Here is a 12,853-nt window from a genome sequence, read left to right on the forward strand (position 1 = left end):
CTTTTCAACCCATCAAGTTGGACATCTCTGCTTTGATTTTGCTTCTACTACAGTCCTCACATAGCAGAGTAGTTATAGGCCTCATCTCTTTCCCTCTGTTGTTTTGGTTTTTTCCCCAGTTTTTCTTAGGGATTGCAATGCTGCACTAACCATTGTCTGATATCTGATGATTGTTTTGTAAACTTTATCTAGGTTTATAGTAGTTTACTGTATTTCTGTTAGTTTCTGCCAGCAGGAGAAGTCAGGTATCTGTTACTCCAGCATGGCTAGATGAGGAAGACTTCATATCTCTTCTTTTAATTGTTATGTTTTTTACAGTAGACAATTATTTGTAGGAAAATACTATTTCATCATAAAATTATCTTTAAACTTCTTTTTATAGCTTTACTGAAGCAGCAGTTGAGATTCCCAGTCCTCCTGAAACCCCAGCCAAACCTCTTGAACCTGAAAGTATCTTGCAGCCTGTGCTTTCACTTATCCCAAGAGAAAAGAAGGCCCCACGTCCCCCAAAGAAGAAGTATCAGAAAGCAGGGCTGTATTCTGATGTTTACAAAACTACAGAGTAAGTAATAGTACCTATCAGCTGACATACTTTTTTTTCAATTGAATATATAGGGGTCACATTGGTTAATAAAATTATGTTGGTTTAAGGCATACAATTTTATAATATATCATCTTTATATTGTGTTGTGTAAACCACCCCAAGTCATGTCTCTTTCTTTCCATCACCATTTATCTTCTTTTACCCTCTCCTGCCTTACCCTAATCTCCAGCTGACACCTTTTAAAGACCCGATTATTCTTCCATGTTTCAAATTACATTTTGACAATCAGAAAACAATATAAATGTAATGTATACAAATATGAATCTCATCACAAACACCACAATGTTCACTTATAGTCATGCTACTTACACTATGTTGTTTGTGGCTAATACATCTTCCCTGATCTGTACCTACTCTCCAACTTTCTAGATTACATTTCTATTATTTGGATTCTAATGATGCTTTTTTTGTTAACTAAAAATCAGAAAACTGGCATATACATATACCTAAAGTGATCTTCATGATTTTCTACATTCTTTCCTCATTGACTAAATGTTTTCTGTGTTCCAAGCTCTTTGCCAGATGAGTAAAGTACGCCTAACTTTTTAAAACTTCATATTTATGCCCTGGCTGGCGGGACTGAGTGGATTGAGCACATGCCTGCAAACCAAAGGGTGGAGGGTTCAATTCCCAGTCAGGGAACATGCCTGGGTTGTGGACCAGGTACCCAGGAGGGGTGCATGAGAGGCAACCACACATTGATGTTTCTCTCCCTCTCTTCCTTCCTCCTTTCCCGTCTGTCTAAAAATAAGTAAATAAAATCTTTTTTTTTAACTTTGTATTTCCACCCTGGCTTGTGTGGATCAGTGGATTGAATGATGGCCTGCAAACCAAAGGGTAGCTGGTTACATTCCCAGTCAGGACATATGCCTGGGTTGCAGGCCAGGTCCTTAGTGGTGGGCACACGAGAGGTAACCACACATTGATACTTCTTTCTCTCTCTTTCTCCTTACTTTCTTTTCCTCTCCCTAAAAATAAATAAAATCTTTTTAAAAATAGTAAGTTCATATTTCCTTGGGAAAGTATAGCTTGATAAGCACTCTGAGAAGTTTTAAAGCTCCAAAAGGGATATCAAGTAATTATATCGTTGAATAAGAAGTATTTTATAGAATATATTTGAGTTAAGGTTGGAGGTTCAATAGTAGCTTGCAGGGTGGGGAAAGGCATTCCATTTAAAGAGAATACAGTGTATAAAGGCACATACTAGTCTGCAAAGATTTTTCGTATATTAGACTGACTTAAAAGTTAAGTGTTTCTGAAATTCAGTGGTGTTGTGGAAAATAAGCATTGTTTCCCAGAATACAAGTGGATCTACAAGTAACTGCCTACCAAAATGAACTGAACATTAAGAAAGCACAAAACCATGACTTTACTGGTGCTAAGATACCTCTCCCATTAAGCTACAGTAAATTAAAAATGGTATTTCTATGAAAGGAAGTGAAAAGTACAAGTTTATGTTTAAGATGATAACTCTGGTAACTGTAGAAAGTGAATTGAATGAGAGTTAACTAGTGACAGAAATTCACATATTTATCAAAATGTCATTACGGATTGAATTTAGTCAAGAAAGAGTAACAATGAAAGATGGGAGTTTAGTATTTAGAGATAAATCTGACTTGGTGTGGTTTAAGTGATCAGTATGTAAATCACAACACTTTTGCATTGAAAAGATTTTTCATTGACTCACCAGTGAGGTATATATCATATAAACTCTTTGGACTCTGTTCCTGCTTCTTGGTCATGAACATGTTTTATTAAGTTTAGTTTCAGCTTTTAATAATAGCAAATTCTCTTAAATATCTAAGACTTAAAGATAGACATTTTCCCCTCTAATTTAAAAGATGTAAAGTATACAGTTCAAGGTTAATATGGTATCTTCAAGGTATCTTCAGGAACCTAGACTCCTTTTTTTGTTCTGTTCTTTCAGTTCAGCCCCATGCTTACATTTCTGTTGTTACCTCTTAAGTGTGAACTCTTTTTGTTAAGAAACACTATGGACTATGTCTCCATCAAAATTCATGTATTCTAGCCCTAATCCCCACTGTTTTAGTTTTTGAAAGTAGGGCCTTTGGGAATTAATTAGGTCATGAAGGTGAAGCCCTCCTGAGTAGGATAAGTATTATAAGAAGAGACACTGAGACAGATAATTTCTCTACCATGTGAAGATACAATAAGAAGGCTGTATCTGCAAACCAGGAGGAAGGCTCTCACCAGACCCTAACCCTAATCTTGGACTTCCCAGCCTCCAGAACAGTGAGAAATAAATGTCCATCGATTAAACCACCTACTTTATGGTGATTTTTTATAGCAACCAAAAATGACTCAGAAAGGAAACTTCAAAACCTCATTTAGATACAGAGGCCAGAGCGTGGTCAGTTAACCACACTTCATCTACAGGGAAGGCTGGGAAATCATGGTCTTTATTCCGTATGATAGTATCAGGGGGAAAATAGCATAATGAATTAGAAAATGGAAATGCATTTTGAGATAATCTAATAGAGTTATAATTTTGCTAAATAGAGAAAACAAAAATATGTTTATCAAGTTTTCTGCTAAAGGACCTGTGGCCAAGATGGAGGCATAAGTAGATGTCCTTTGCCCACCTCCCACAATCAAAAGAAGGACAACAGATTTAAAAACAAAAACAACCTCAACTGACAGAAAGTTGAACTGTATGGAAGTTTTGACAACTAAGGAGTTAAAGAAGCAACATCCAGACTGGTAGGAGGGTCACAGACAGGCAGCTGGGGCAGAGAGGATGTTCGGCACCAGGGCCACTGGCAGTCCCACATTTGTGTGCAGATAAACTGGAAGGAACAACTGGGGAGTGAGACAAACCACAAAACCCATAAGGTTCCAGTGTGGGGAAATAAAGCCTAAAAACCTGTGGTGATTGTGGTGACAGGAGAAACAGCCTCACAGGAGAGTTTGTTGTTGAGCCATAGGGGACCCACAGGGTCCTACAAATCAGCACCAGAATCGCTTGTGAGTAGTGGCAAAAGTGACTGAAAGCTGTCACTTACTCACTCAGTAGAGTAAGTAAAATTATAACTCTATTAGATTATTGTTCTGTCTCTGATCCCTCCCCCACAGACAGCGCCACAACACAGACACATGGGCTAAAAAATAAACAGCTATGAGGGGAGAGTGTAATTCAGTCAAAGTTGGATTAAGATGAAACAATCAGTATGGAAGATATATTAGATGAGTAAATATTAGAAATAAGAACACCACATAAAAAGCAGGAAACCTTTGAGATTCTTCAGGATGGAATAATGTCGAACTAAGGTGATAGTAGTTACTGGATGTTAGAAAGCATGAACTCTTGAAATTTCTTAACAAAATTGAAAGGAATTAAAAAACTGATTGGATAGTACAGAGTAAAGGACAGAGCTAGAGTCAGTAATGATTGAAGTTTTAAATTTTTTATTCCTGTGTTGATGATCTCATTAGCTAAGCTACAGATAAGTGTGATACAGCTACTACTCCTTGGTTTAACTAAACCTCTATTATTAACATACATTTATATAGGCACCAAAATAATACCTAATAATATACTCATTAAACTATTATAAGAAAATAACCTATGTAATAGTTTTCTTTTTCTTTTTTAAATATATTTAATTGATTATGCTATTACAGTTGTCCCATCCCCCCCCCCTTTTTCCCCTCTGCCCTACACACCCCCTCCCACCAACATTTCCCCCCTTTAGTTCTGTTCACGATTCGTACATGCAAGTTCTTTGGTTTCTACATGTCCTATACTATTCTTAACCTCCCCCTGTCTATCATTTATGCTTCTTATTCCCTATACCTTTTCCCCCTTTCTACCTCTTCCCCCACTCATAACCCTCCATGTGATCTCCATTTCTGTGATTCTGTTACTGTGCTATTGTTGTTTGTTTTTCTTTTTAGGTTCAGTTGTTGATAGTTGTGAGTTTGTTGTCATTTTACTGTTCATATTTTTGACTGTGTGCTTTTTCTTAGAGAAGTCCCTTTAACATTTCATATAGTAAGGGCTTGGTGATGATTAACAATTTCAACTTAACTTTATCTGAGAAGCACTTCATCTGCCCTTCCATTCTAAGGGATAGCTTTGCTGGATCAAGCAATCTTGGATGTAGGTCCTTGCCTTTCATGATCGTGAATATTTCTTTCCAGCCCCTTCTTGCTTGTGACGTTTATTCTGAAGTCAGCTGACAGTCTTATGGGAACACTTTTGTAGTTAATTGTCTCCTTTTCTCTTGCTGCTTTTAAGATTCTCTCCTTATCTTTAATCTTGGATAACTTTATGATGTACCTTGGTGTGTGCTTCCTTGGGTCCAACTTCTTGGACCTCTGAGCTTCCTGGGTTTCCTAGAAGTCTGTTTCCTTTGCCAGATTGGACAAGTTCTCCATAATTTTTTCAAATGGGTTTTCATTTTCTTGTTCTTCCTCTTCTACTGGCACCCCTATGATTCATATGTTGGAATGTTTAAAGTTGTCCTTGATGTTCCACAGCCTCTCCTTATTTTTTTGAATTCTTATTTATTATTCTGTTCCACTTGATTGTTTATTTCTTCCTTGTGCTCCAAACCATTGATTTGACTTCTGGTTTACTTCCCTTCGCTCTTGGTTCCCTGCACATTTTCTTTTATTTCACTTTCATAGCCTTCACTTTTTCTTCTAACTTGCGACCATACTCAACCAATTCTGTGAGCATCCTGATTACCAGTGTTTTGAACTGTGCATCTGGTAAGTTGGCTATCTCTTCATCACTTAGTTATATTTTTTCTGGAGCTTTGATCTGTTCTTTCATTTGGGCAATTTTTTTTTCTTGGCATACCTGTTCTGTAGTGAGGGGTGGAACCATAGGTATTTACCAGGGTGGGGCAGCCCGTCTCAGTATGTTTTTTGTTCTCAATGTTGTTTTTTCTGCTGTATGTTGGGGAGAGGTCTGAGAGGGAACAATGCCACTTGGTCAGCTCTCTGCCTGCTTTAAGTCATTTCCCCAGCTACCCACAAGCAAAGTGGGCCCTTCTGGTGCTGATTCCCATGTGGGTGAGTTTGTATACATTTTAGGACCCTGTGAGTCTCTCCCCAGAACTCCTGTGAGTTTGGAAGTTTCTCCTTTTGCCATCTCAACCCTCACAATTTTTTTCTGTCAGAAGCTTTGAGGCTTTATTTCCCCACACTGGAACCCTGGCTTGAGTTGTCTGTCCTGCTCCCCAGTTGTTCCTCCCAGTTTATCCTCATGTGAGCATGGGACCACCTGCTCCACCAGCCACTGCCTTGCCAGGAGTCCTCTCTGCCTTGCTGCTCTTCTCTGCCCTTCCTACGGGTCTGGATGAATGTTTCTTTTTTAACTGCTTGGTTAAACTATATGTCCATACAGTTCAATTTTCTGTCAGTTCTGGTTGTTTTTTGTTTTTAAATTTGTTGTTGTCCCTCAGACACACTGAAGAGGCACAGTGTGTCTACCTACATGGCCATCTTGTCCAGAAGCCCCTGTATATTAGTTTTGTGTGCCTCCTGTAACAAATTACTTACATTGCTTAAAGCAACACATGTATTACCTTATAGTTCCTGAGGTTACAAGTCTTATGAGTCAGCCTCTCTAGAAGAAAATCAAGGTGTGGGCAAGTGTTCATTCCTCTGGAGTCTCTAGGTAGAATCCTTTTACTTTACTTTCCAGTTTCGAGAGGCTACCCACATTCCTTGGCTTGGGGCACTTCGGTCTTCAAAAGCAGCAATGACTGGTTGAGTCTTTACATTGCATCACTTCCACCTTAGTTCTGTTTTTACTTTGTTTGTTTGTTTGTTTGTTCGTTTGTTTTTTACTGAGTCAGCCTCTTTCACATACCTCTTCTACTGATTACATTGAGCCAAGGAGATAATCCAGAATAATTTCTCTTTCTCAAAGTCAGGTTAGCAATTTTAATTCTATTTGTGTATTCTGGAGATTTCACTGTGGACAAGGGAGGGAAGGTTGGATAGTGGGATTTAGAATGAGGAAGTGGGGTTTTCACTTCATTTGTATTTGTCCTTACTGCTTGAAATTAGAGAAGTGGTATATTAATTTTGGAGTATAAATTTTATTTTATCTGAAATTATTTTAAAAGAATTCTGTCTGAGTATCTCAGTTGGTTGAAGTGTCCTATACACCAAAAGGTCCTGGGTTTGATACCCAGTTAGGGCATGAGTGATGGGCAACCAGTCAGTGTATCTCTGTCTCTCTCCTTCCCCCTTGCTCTAAAAAAATCAGTTAAAAAATTTTTTTAAATAAAAGTTTAAAAGAATATGAAATATACATATATCAGATGAGATTTAGAATGAACTTTAGACTTAGGGTTATATATTATGGTGAAACAACATAGTGTAGAAAAATTAACACTATTTTGACAAGAGCCTTTGGTTCTACATTTTTTCTCCACTGCCATAATATTTTGGGTAGATTCCTTAGTTTCTCGGGGAATCATAGAAATGAAGCTTGATGTATAAAATGACTTAAGTTTTATAAAGTAAGGAACTCTTACATGTGATTTGATATAGGTTAGTTTTGAGTACTAAATCTATTACAGAAAATGGGATAACTGAAGTTTTAACACTTATAGAATAATATAGGAATCATATATATATATATATATAACATAGGTGTACTTTATGTTATTCATACAGAATACATAATTTTTGATTTGCTTACATTTCCTCAAAATAATATGTATTGCTGGAAATAAAAACGGTACCATCTTACATTTAAGATATCATTTAAATTTTCAGAATATTTTTATATCAAATCTCTGGGGAATGGTAAAGTATGTGGTTATTGTCAATTTCTTAAGAAACTGACACAGAAATGTTTAGGAAATTACCTAAGTTTACAGAATTTGACATTAAAATCAATACTTGAATCTTGAGCACTTAGAGGTCCCACAGCCGTTGTTTTACCACTGAATCATGCTGCTTTTCGGAGATTGAGGTTGAAATGATAGTGGTTAAAATTTCTATTTTACAGAGAATCTAAAGGTTTAGGTAGGAATAAATACCAGAATATGGTTTATTTTCCCTTGGATTGCTTTAGGAATATTCTAGGTACTAAATCTAATTAGAATGTAGGATTGATGGGTAAATGGATACTGAACATCACACTGTCACTGTATAAAGTAGATTTGTGTTTTGATTTATTTTCTTTTATAAACTTTACTTTTTAGAGCAGTTGTAGGTTCACAGCAAAATTGAGCAGAAAGCACAGAGACACCTCTGCGCCTGCTCCTGCACACCCTCCCTCATTTGTGTGAGACCTAGTTCTTCACTTGGAAGATGAGAAAACTGAAGCTATTAAAAGGTTATGGCACTTGCTAAAGTCACACAGATTGTTAGCTAAACCAGGTTAAAAATTCAGTTTATCTGATTTTTATTTCAGTTAAGAAAATTAACCCAAATAAAGTGTTATTTTAAATCATTTTAGGGTGTTTTTTGTTTGTTTGTTTGTTTTGAGGTATAATTGACACATTTTGTTTCAGGTGTGCCCCATGACTCATTATACATGACATAAAATTTACCATTTTAAACATTTTAAGTGTACTATTCAGTAGGAACTGTCATCACTATTAATCTCTAGAAATTTTTCATCATAGCAAAATAAATTGGTTTATTTCTAAAGTATGGATTCTAGTTTCTCCACTGCTACCCAAGTGAGGTAATATATGTAAAATGACCGTTATACAGTAGGTACTCGGAGTAAATCTTAGTTGTTTCTTCTGCATCTCAATGCCAAGGGATGTTTCCTATTCTCTCTCTCTCTTTTTTTTTTTTTTTTAAGGAAAACTGTTTTATTGAGATGTAATTCACATACCATATAATTAATCTATTTCGAGTAGACGAGTCGGTGTTTCCTTTTTTTTTTTTTTTTTTTTTTGTTAGTACTCTTTAGAGGGTGGAAGAGCTGGGAGAGAAACATCAACTTTGTTCTTCTACCCATCCATGTATATTACTTCTTGTATGTGCCCTGGCTGGGGATCAGACTTGAACCCTTGGTATATGAAAACATGGTTCTAACCAACTGAGTTACCTGGCCGGGGCAGTCAGCGGTTCTTGGTATATTATGTTAATTTTTTTAAATTCTGGTAAAATATGTGTGCCATAAGATTTGCCGTTTTTAACATCTTGAAGTGTACGATTCAGTGGCATTATTTTCCTATTATTTTTTTAATAAAATTTTTATTCATTTATCTTTAGAGGGGAAGGGAAGGAGAGAGGGAGAGAAATATCAGTGTATGGTTGCCTCTCATGTGTCCCCCACTGGGGACTGGCTGCAACCCAGGCATGTGCCCTGACTGGGAATCGAACCGTGATCGTGTGGTTCGGAGGCCCATGCTCAATCCACTGAGCTATACCAGCCAGGGCATTTTCCTATTATTTTTATGCTGGGCTGAATAGCAAGTTTATTTTTTATTTTTTATGCTATAACAGTTGTCCCACTTTTTTCCCCTTTGCCCCCCCTCTACCTAGCCTGCTCCCCACTTCCATAATCAGTCCCCTCACTGTTGTCTGTGTCCATGGGTCCGTCATATATGTTCTTTGACTAGCTGGACAATATCCCATTGTGTGTATATACCACATTTTCTTTATCTGATTATCTATTTATGACAAAAATTGTATTTACCTTTTGGCTATTGTGAATAATGCTGCATTGAACATGGGCATACATGTATCTATTTAGGTCCCTGCTTTCAACCTTTTGTATATATACTTAGGAGTGGTGGAATTGCTAGATCACATGGTAATTTTATGTTTAACTTTTTAAAGAAACACCAAACTTTTCCACAGTGACTATACCATCGACTACTTATTGTGTAATTAAGTTATTGATTTGAAATCTTTTTTAATGCATATGTTTTAGTTCTGAATTTCTCCCTTAGCACTATTTTGTTGGGTTTTTGTTTTCTTTCATTTGTAGGTATTTTTGAATATCTGTTGTGATTTCTTATTTTACCAGTTGCTTAAGAGTATGTTGTTTTCCACACTTCCATGAATTTTTCAGTTTTCCTTGTTACTCATGTTTAATTTCAGTCTTTTATGATAAAAATGATTTTATATATGATTTCACTCCTTTTAAATTTATTAAAACTTGTTTGATGGCCTAGTATATGGTCTATCCTGGAAAATTTTTCATGTGCACTTGACAAAACTATGTAATATGCTGTTTTGAGATGGTGTACTTTATATTTCTTTTCACTCTAATTGCTTTATAACTTTCAAATCCTTATTGATTTTTTGTGTGCTTGTTCTAAACCATTATTGAAATCTGAACAGTGCAGTCTCCAACTATTACTGTACTACTGTCTTTTTTTCCCTTCAATTCTGTCACTTTTTCCTTCATGCATTTTAGGGGTTCTGTTTGGTGAATATGTTTATAATTGTTGTAGCTTCTTGGTGAATGGATACTTCTCAATATTTGAGGTTCTTCTTTGCCTCTTGTAACATTTTTGACATAAAGTCTCTGTCTTTTTTTTTTTAAAGATTTTATTTATTTATCTTTAGAGGTTAGAGGGGAAAGGGAAGGAGAGAGGGAGAGAAACATCAATGTATGATTTTCCTTTCATGCGTCCCCTGCTGGGAGTTGGCCTGCAGGGAACTGGCCTGCAACCCAGGCATGTGCCGTCTGAGAATCGAACCAAAATCGTCTGAGTCGCAGGCCTGCGCTCAATTCACTGATCTACACCAGCCAGGGCTATAAAGTCTCTGTCTTATACTAGTGTAACCTCACTACCTCTTTTGGTTACTATTTGCATAGATAGTGACCAAAGAAAACCTGTTTTGTCTTTGGATCTATAGTAAATCTTTTCTAAACAGCATAGTTGGATCGTATTTTTTATCTGTTTTTCTTCTTTTTCCTTTTGATTGGAGAGTTTGACATTTACATTTAAAGTAATTATCAGTAAGGAAGGACTTACACTTGCCATTTTGTTAGGTTTTTTTCATTTCTTAAAACTTTTTGTTCCTCATTTCCTCCATTACTGCTCTCTTTTGTGCTTAGTTGTTTTGTAGTGACATATTTTGATTACCTTATCATTTCCTATTGTATATATTGTATAGCTATAGCTATTTTCTTTGTAGAGATTACATATAACTTCCTACAGATATAACTGTAATTTGAATTGATACCAACTTCAATCACAAAGACTACTTCTGTAAATCTACATTCCTTCTCTTTTATGTTATTGATGTTACAAATTACATCTTTCTTTGAAAACTCACATTTATAATTAATGTCTTTTAAATCCTGTTTTTTATCTTTGCAGTCCACTACCATGATTAAAGTATAAGAGCCTCTTGCCTCTTATCTTTTCTCCTAGAAAAAAATCATTTTTAATAATTATACATGATAGATGTAGTTGTCAACAACCACATTCACAAATTGCTTGTTTTTATAAAAGGAGCAAATAAGATTGTACATGTAATTTGGCTCCTAATGTAGAGTAGAACATACTAGACTATCACTGTTTATGTTGTCAGGAATATACACCATCAATTATAAAGGCTCAGTCTGCCACTTAAGAATGGAGAAGGGTTGGAGGAAGTATATATAATCACATTTAAATCCTGTTCTGTTTTTTAGAGATTTAACTATGTCCAGTTTTCTAGCTAAGGAAAACGTATTTCTAGCTGGCTTTGAATAGGCAACAGCTGTGTTGCTCTAGCACCCTCTAGTGATGATAAAGTGACATTTTGAATATTTATTTATTTTTAGAGTGAGGGGAAAGGAGAAAAAAGGGAGAGAAACAGTGATGTGTGGTAGAAATATTGATTGGTTGCCTTTTACAGATTCTGTTCTGCTTGTTGGTTTATTTTGCTTTTTACATTTGACATACAAAGCCCTGGTCAGGTAGCTCAGTTGTTTACAGTTTCATCCCAATATGCCAAGGTTCGATCCTGGTCAGGGCACATACAAGAAAGGAAACAATGAAGGCATAAATAAGTGGAACAATAGATTGATACTTTTCTCTGTCTTTCTCTTTTACTTTCTCCCTCCCTCTCTCTAAAATCAATAAATTAAAATTTTTTAATATTGATATAAAAATTAAATATATTGATATAGAATTTTATATCAATAAAATAAATGTATATTAAATATTTATAATTATTTATAATTAATAAAAATAGATTCTTCATACAAGTGAAGTCATATGGCATTTGTACTTCTCTAACCAACTCATTTCACTCAGCACAATAATACCTTCTAGATCTATTCATGTTGTTGCAAATAGCAAGATTTTGTTTGCTATTTTTTTTAAGATTTTATTTATCTTTAGAGGGGAAGGGAAGGAGAGAAGGAGAGAAATATCAATGTGTGGTTGCCTCTCGTGAGTCCCCTGCTGGGAACTGACCTACAACCCAGGCATGTGCCCTGACTGGGAATCGAACTGCGATCGTGTGGTTCACAGGCCCGCACTCAATCCACTGAGCTACACCAGCTAGGGCCTTATCCCTTCATGTTTTGATGTACACTTAAGTTGCTCTGTCTCTTGGCTATTGTAAATAATGCTGCAAGGCGCCTGGGCAGTATGGCTCAGTTGGTTGGAGGATCGTCCCATAAACTGAAAGGTCACAGATTTGATTCCTGAACAGGACACGTGCCTGGGTTGTAGCTTTGGTTCCCAGTCTGGGTATATATGAGAGACGATTGATTGATGTTTCTGTCTCACATCAATGTTTCTTTCCCTCCCTTGCCCATTCTCTGAAATCAATAAGCATGTCCTCAGGTAAGGATAAAAAGTAAAATAATGCTGCAGCGAACAGATGTATATGTCTTCTCTGTTTAGTGTTTTGGGTTTGTTTTTGTTTTTGTTTTTTGCATAAATGCTTTCAAGTGGAATAGCTGATTCCTTTTTTCTCTTGTTTTATAGCCTTTGTTTTAAAGTCTGTCTAGTATAAGCATTGCTAACCCAACTTTTTTTTCCAGTTTCATGAAATGTATTTTTTCATTTCTTTACTTTCAGTCTGTGTGTGTTTGTCTTTCAAACTGAAGTGAGGCTCTTATAGACAGCATATGTAAGGGTTTTGTTTTGTCATCCATTCAGCCACTGTGTGTCTTTGCATTGGAACATCTAATCCATTTGCACTTAAAGTACCATATTTTTCGGACTACAAGATGCACCCCTGCCCCCTTATTTTGGAAGAATAGTGGTTGTAATGCTGCTGTTGAGTTCTGTTTACATTTACATTGGTGAAATATTATGTTATTTATGTTATTAAATATTTTACCAC

At 36.1% G+C, this 12,853-nt stretch overlaps 1 protein-coding gene across 1 annotated transcript in view; it reads left to right on the forward strand.

Moving 5' to 3' along the window:
* Positions 1 to 12,853, forward strand: part of ASH1L (ASH1 like histone lysine methyltransferase) — a 233,916-nt gene that overhangs the window by 127,464 nt on the left and 93,599 nt on the right. The window contains exon 6 of the mRNA XM_037050750.1: positions 383 to 562. Within this exon, the coding sequence (XP_036906645.1) occupies positions 383 to 562 (180 nt within the window). The remainder of the gene's footprint in view (positions 1 to 382; positions 563 to 12,853) is intronic.

This window comes from Sturnira hondurensis, unplaced genomic scaffold (assembly GCF_014824575.4).
Source record: "Sturnira hondurensis isolate 20B ecotype Veracruz unplaced genomic scaffold, ASM1482457v3 Scaffold0006829, whole genome shotgun sequence".
Taxonomy (NCBI): domain Eukaryota; kingdom Metazoa; phylum Chordata; class Mammalia; order Chiroptera; family Phyllostomidae; genus Sturnira; species Sturnira hondurensis.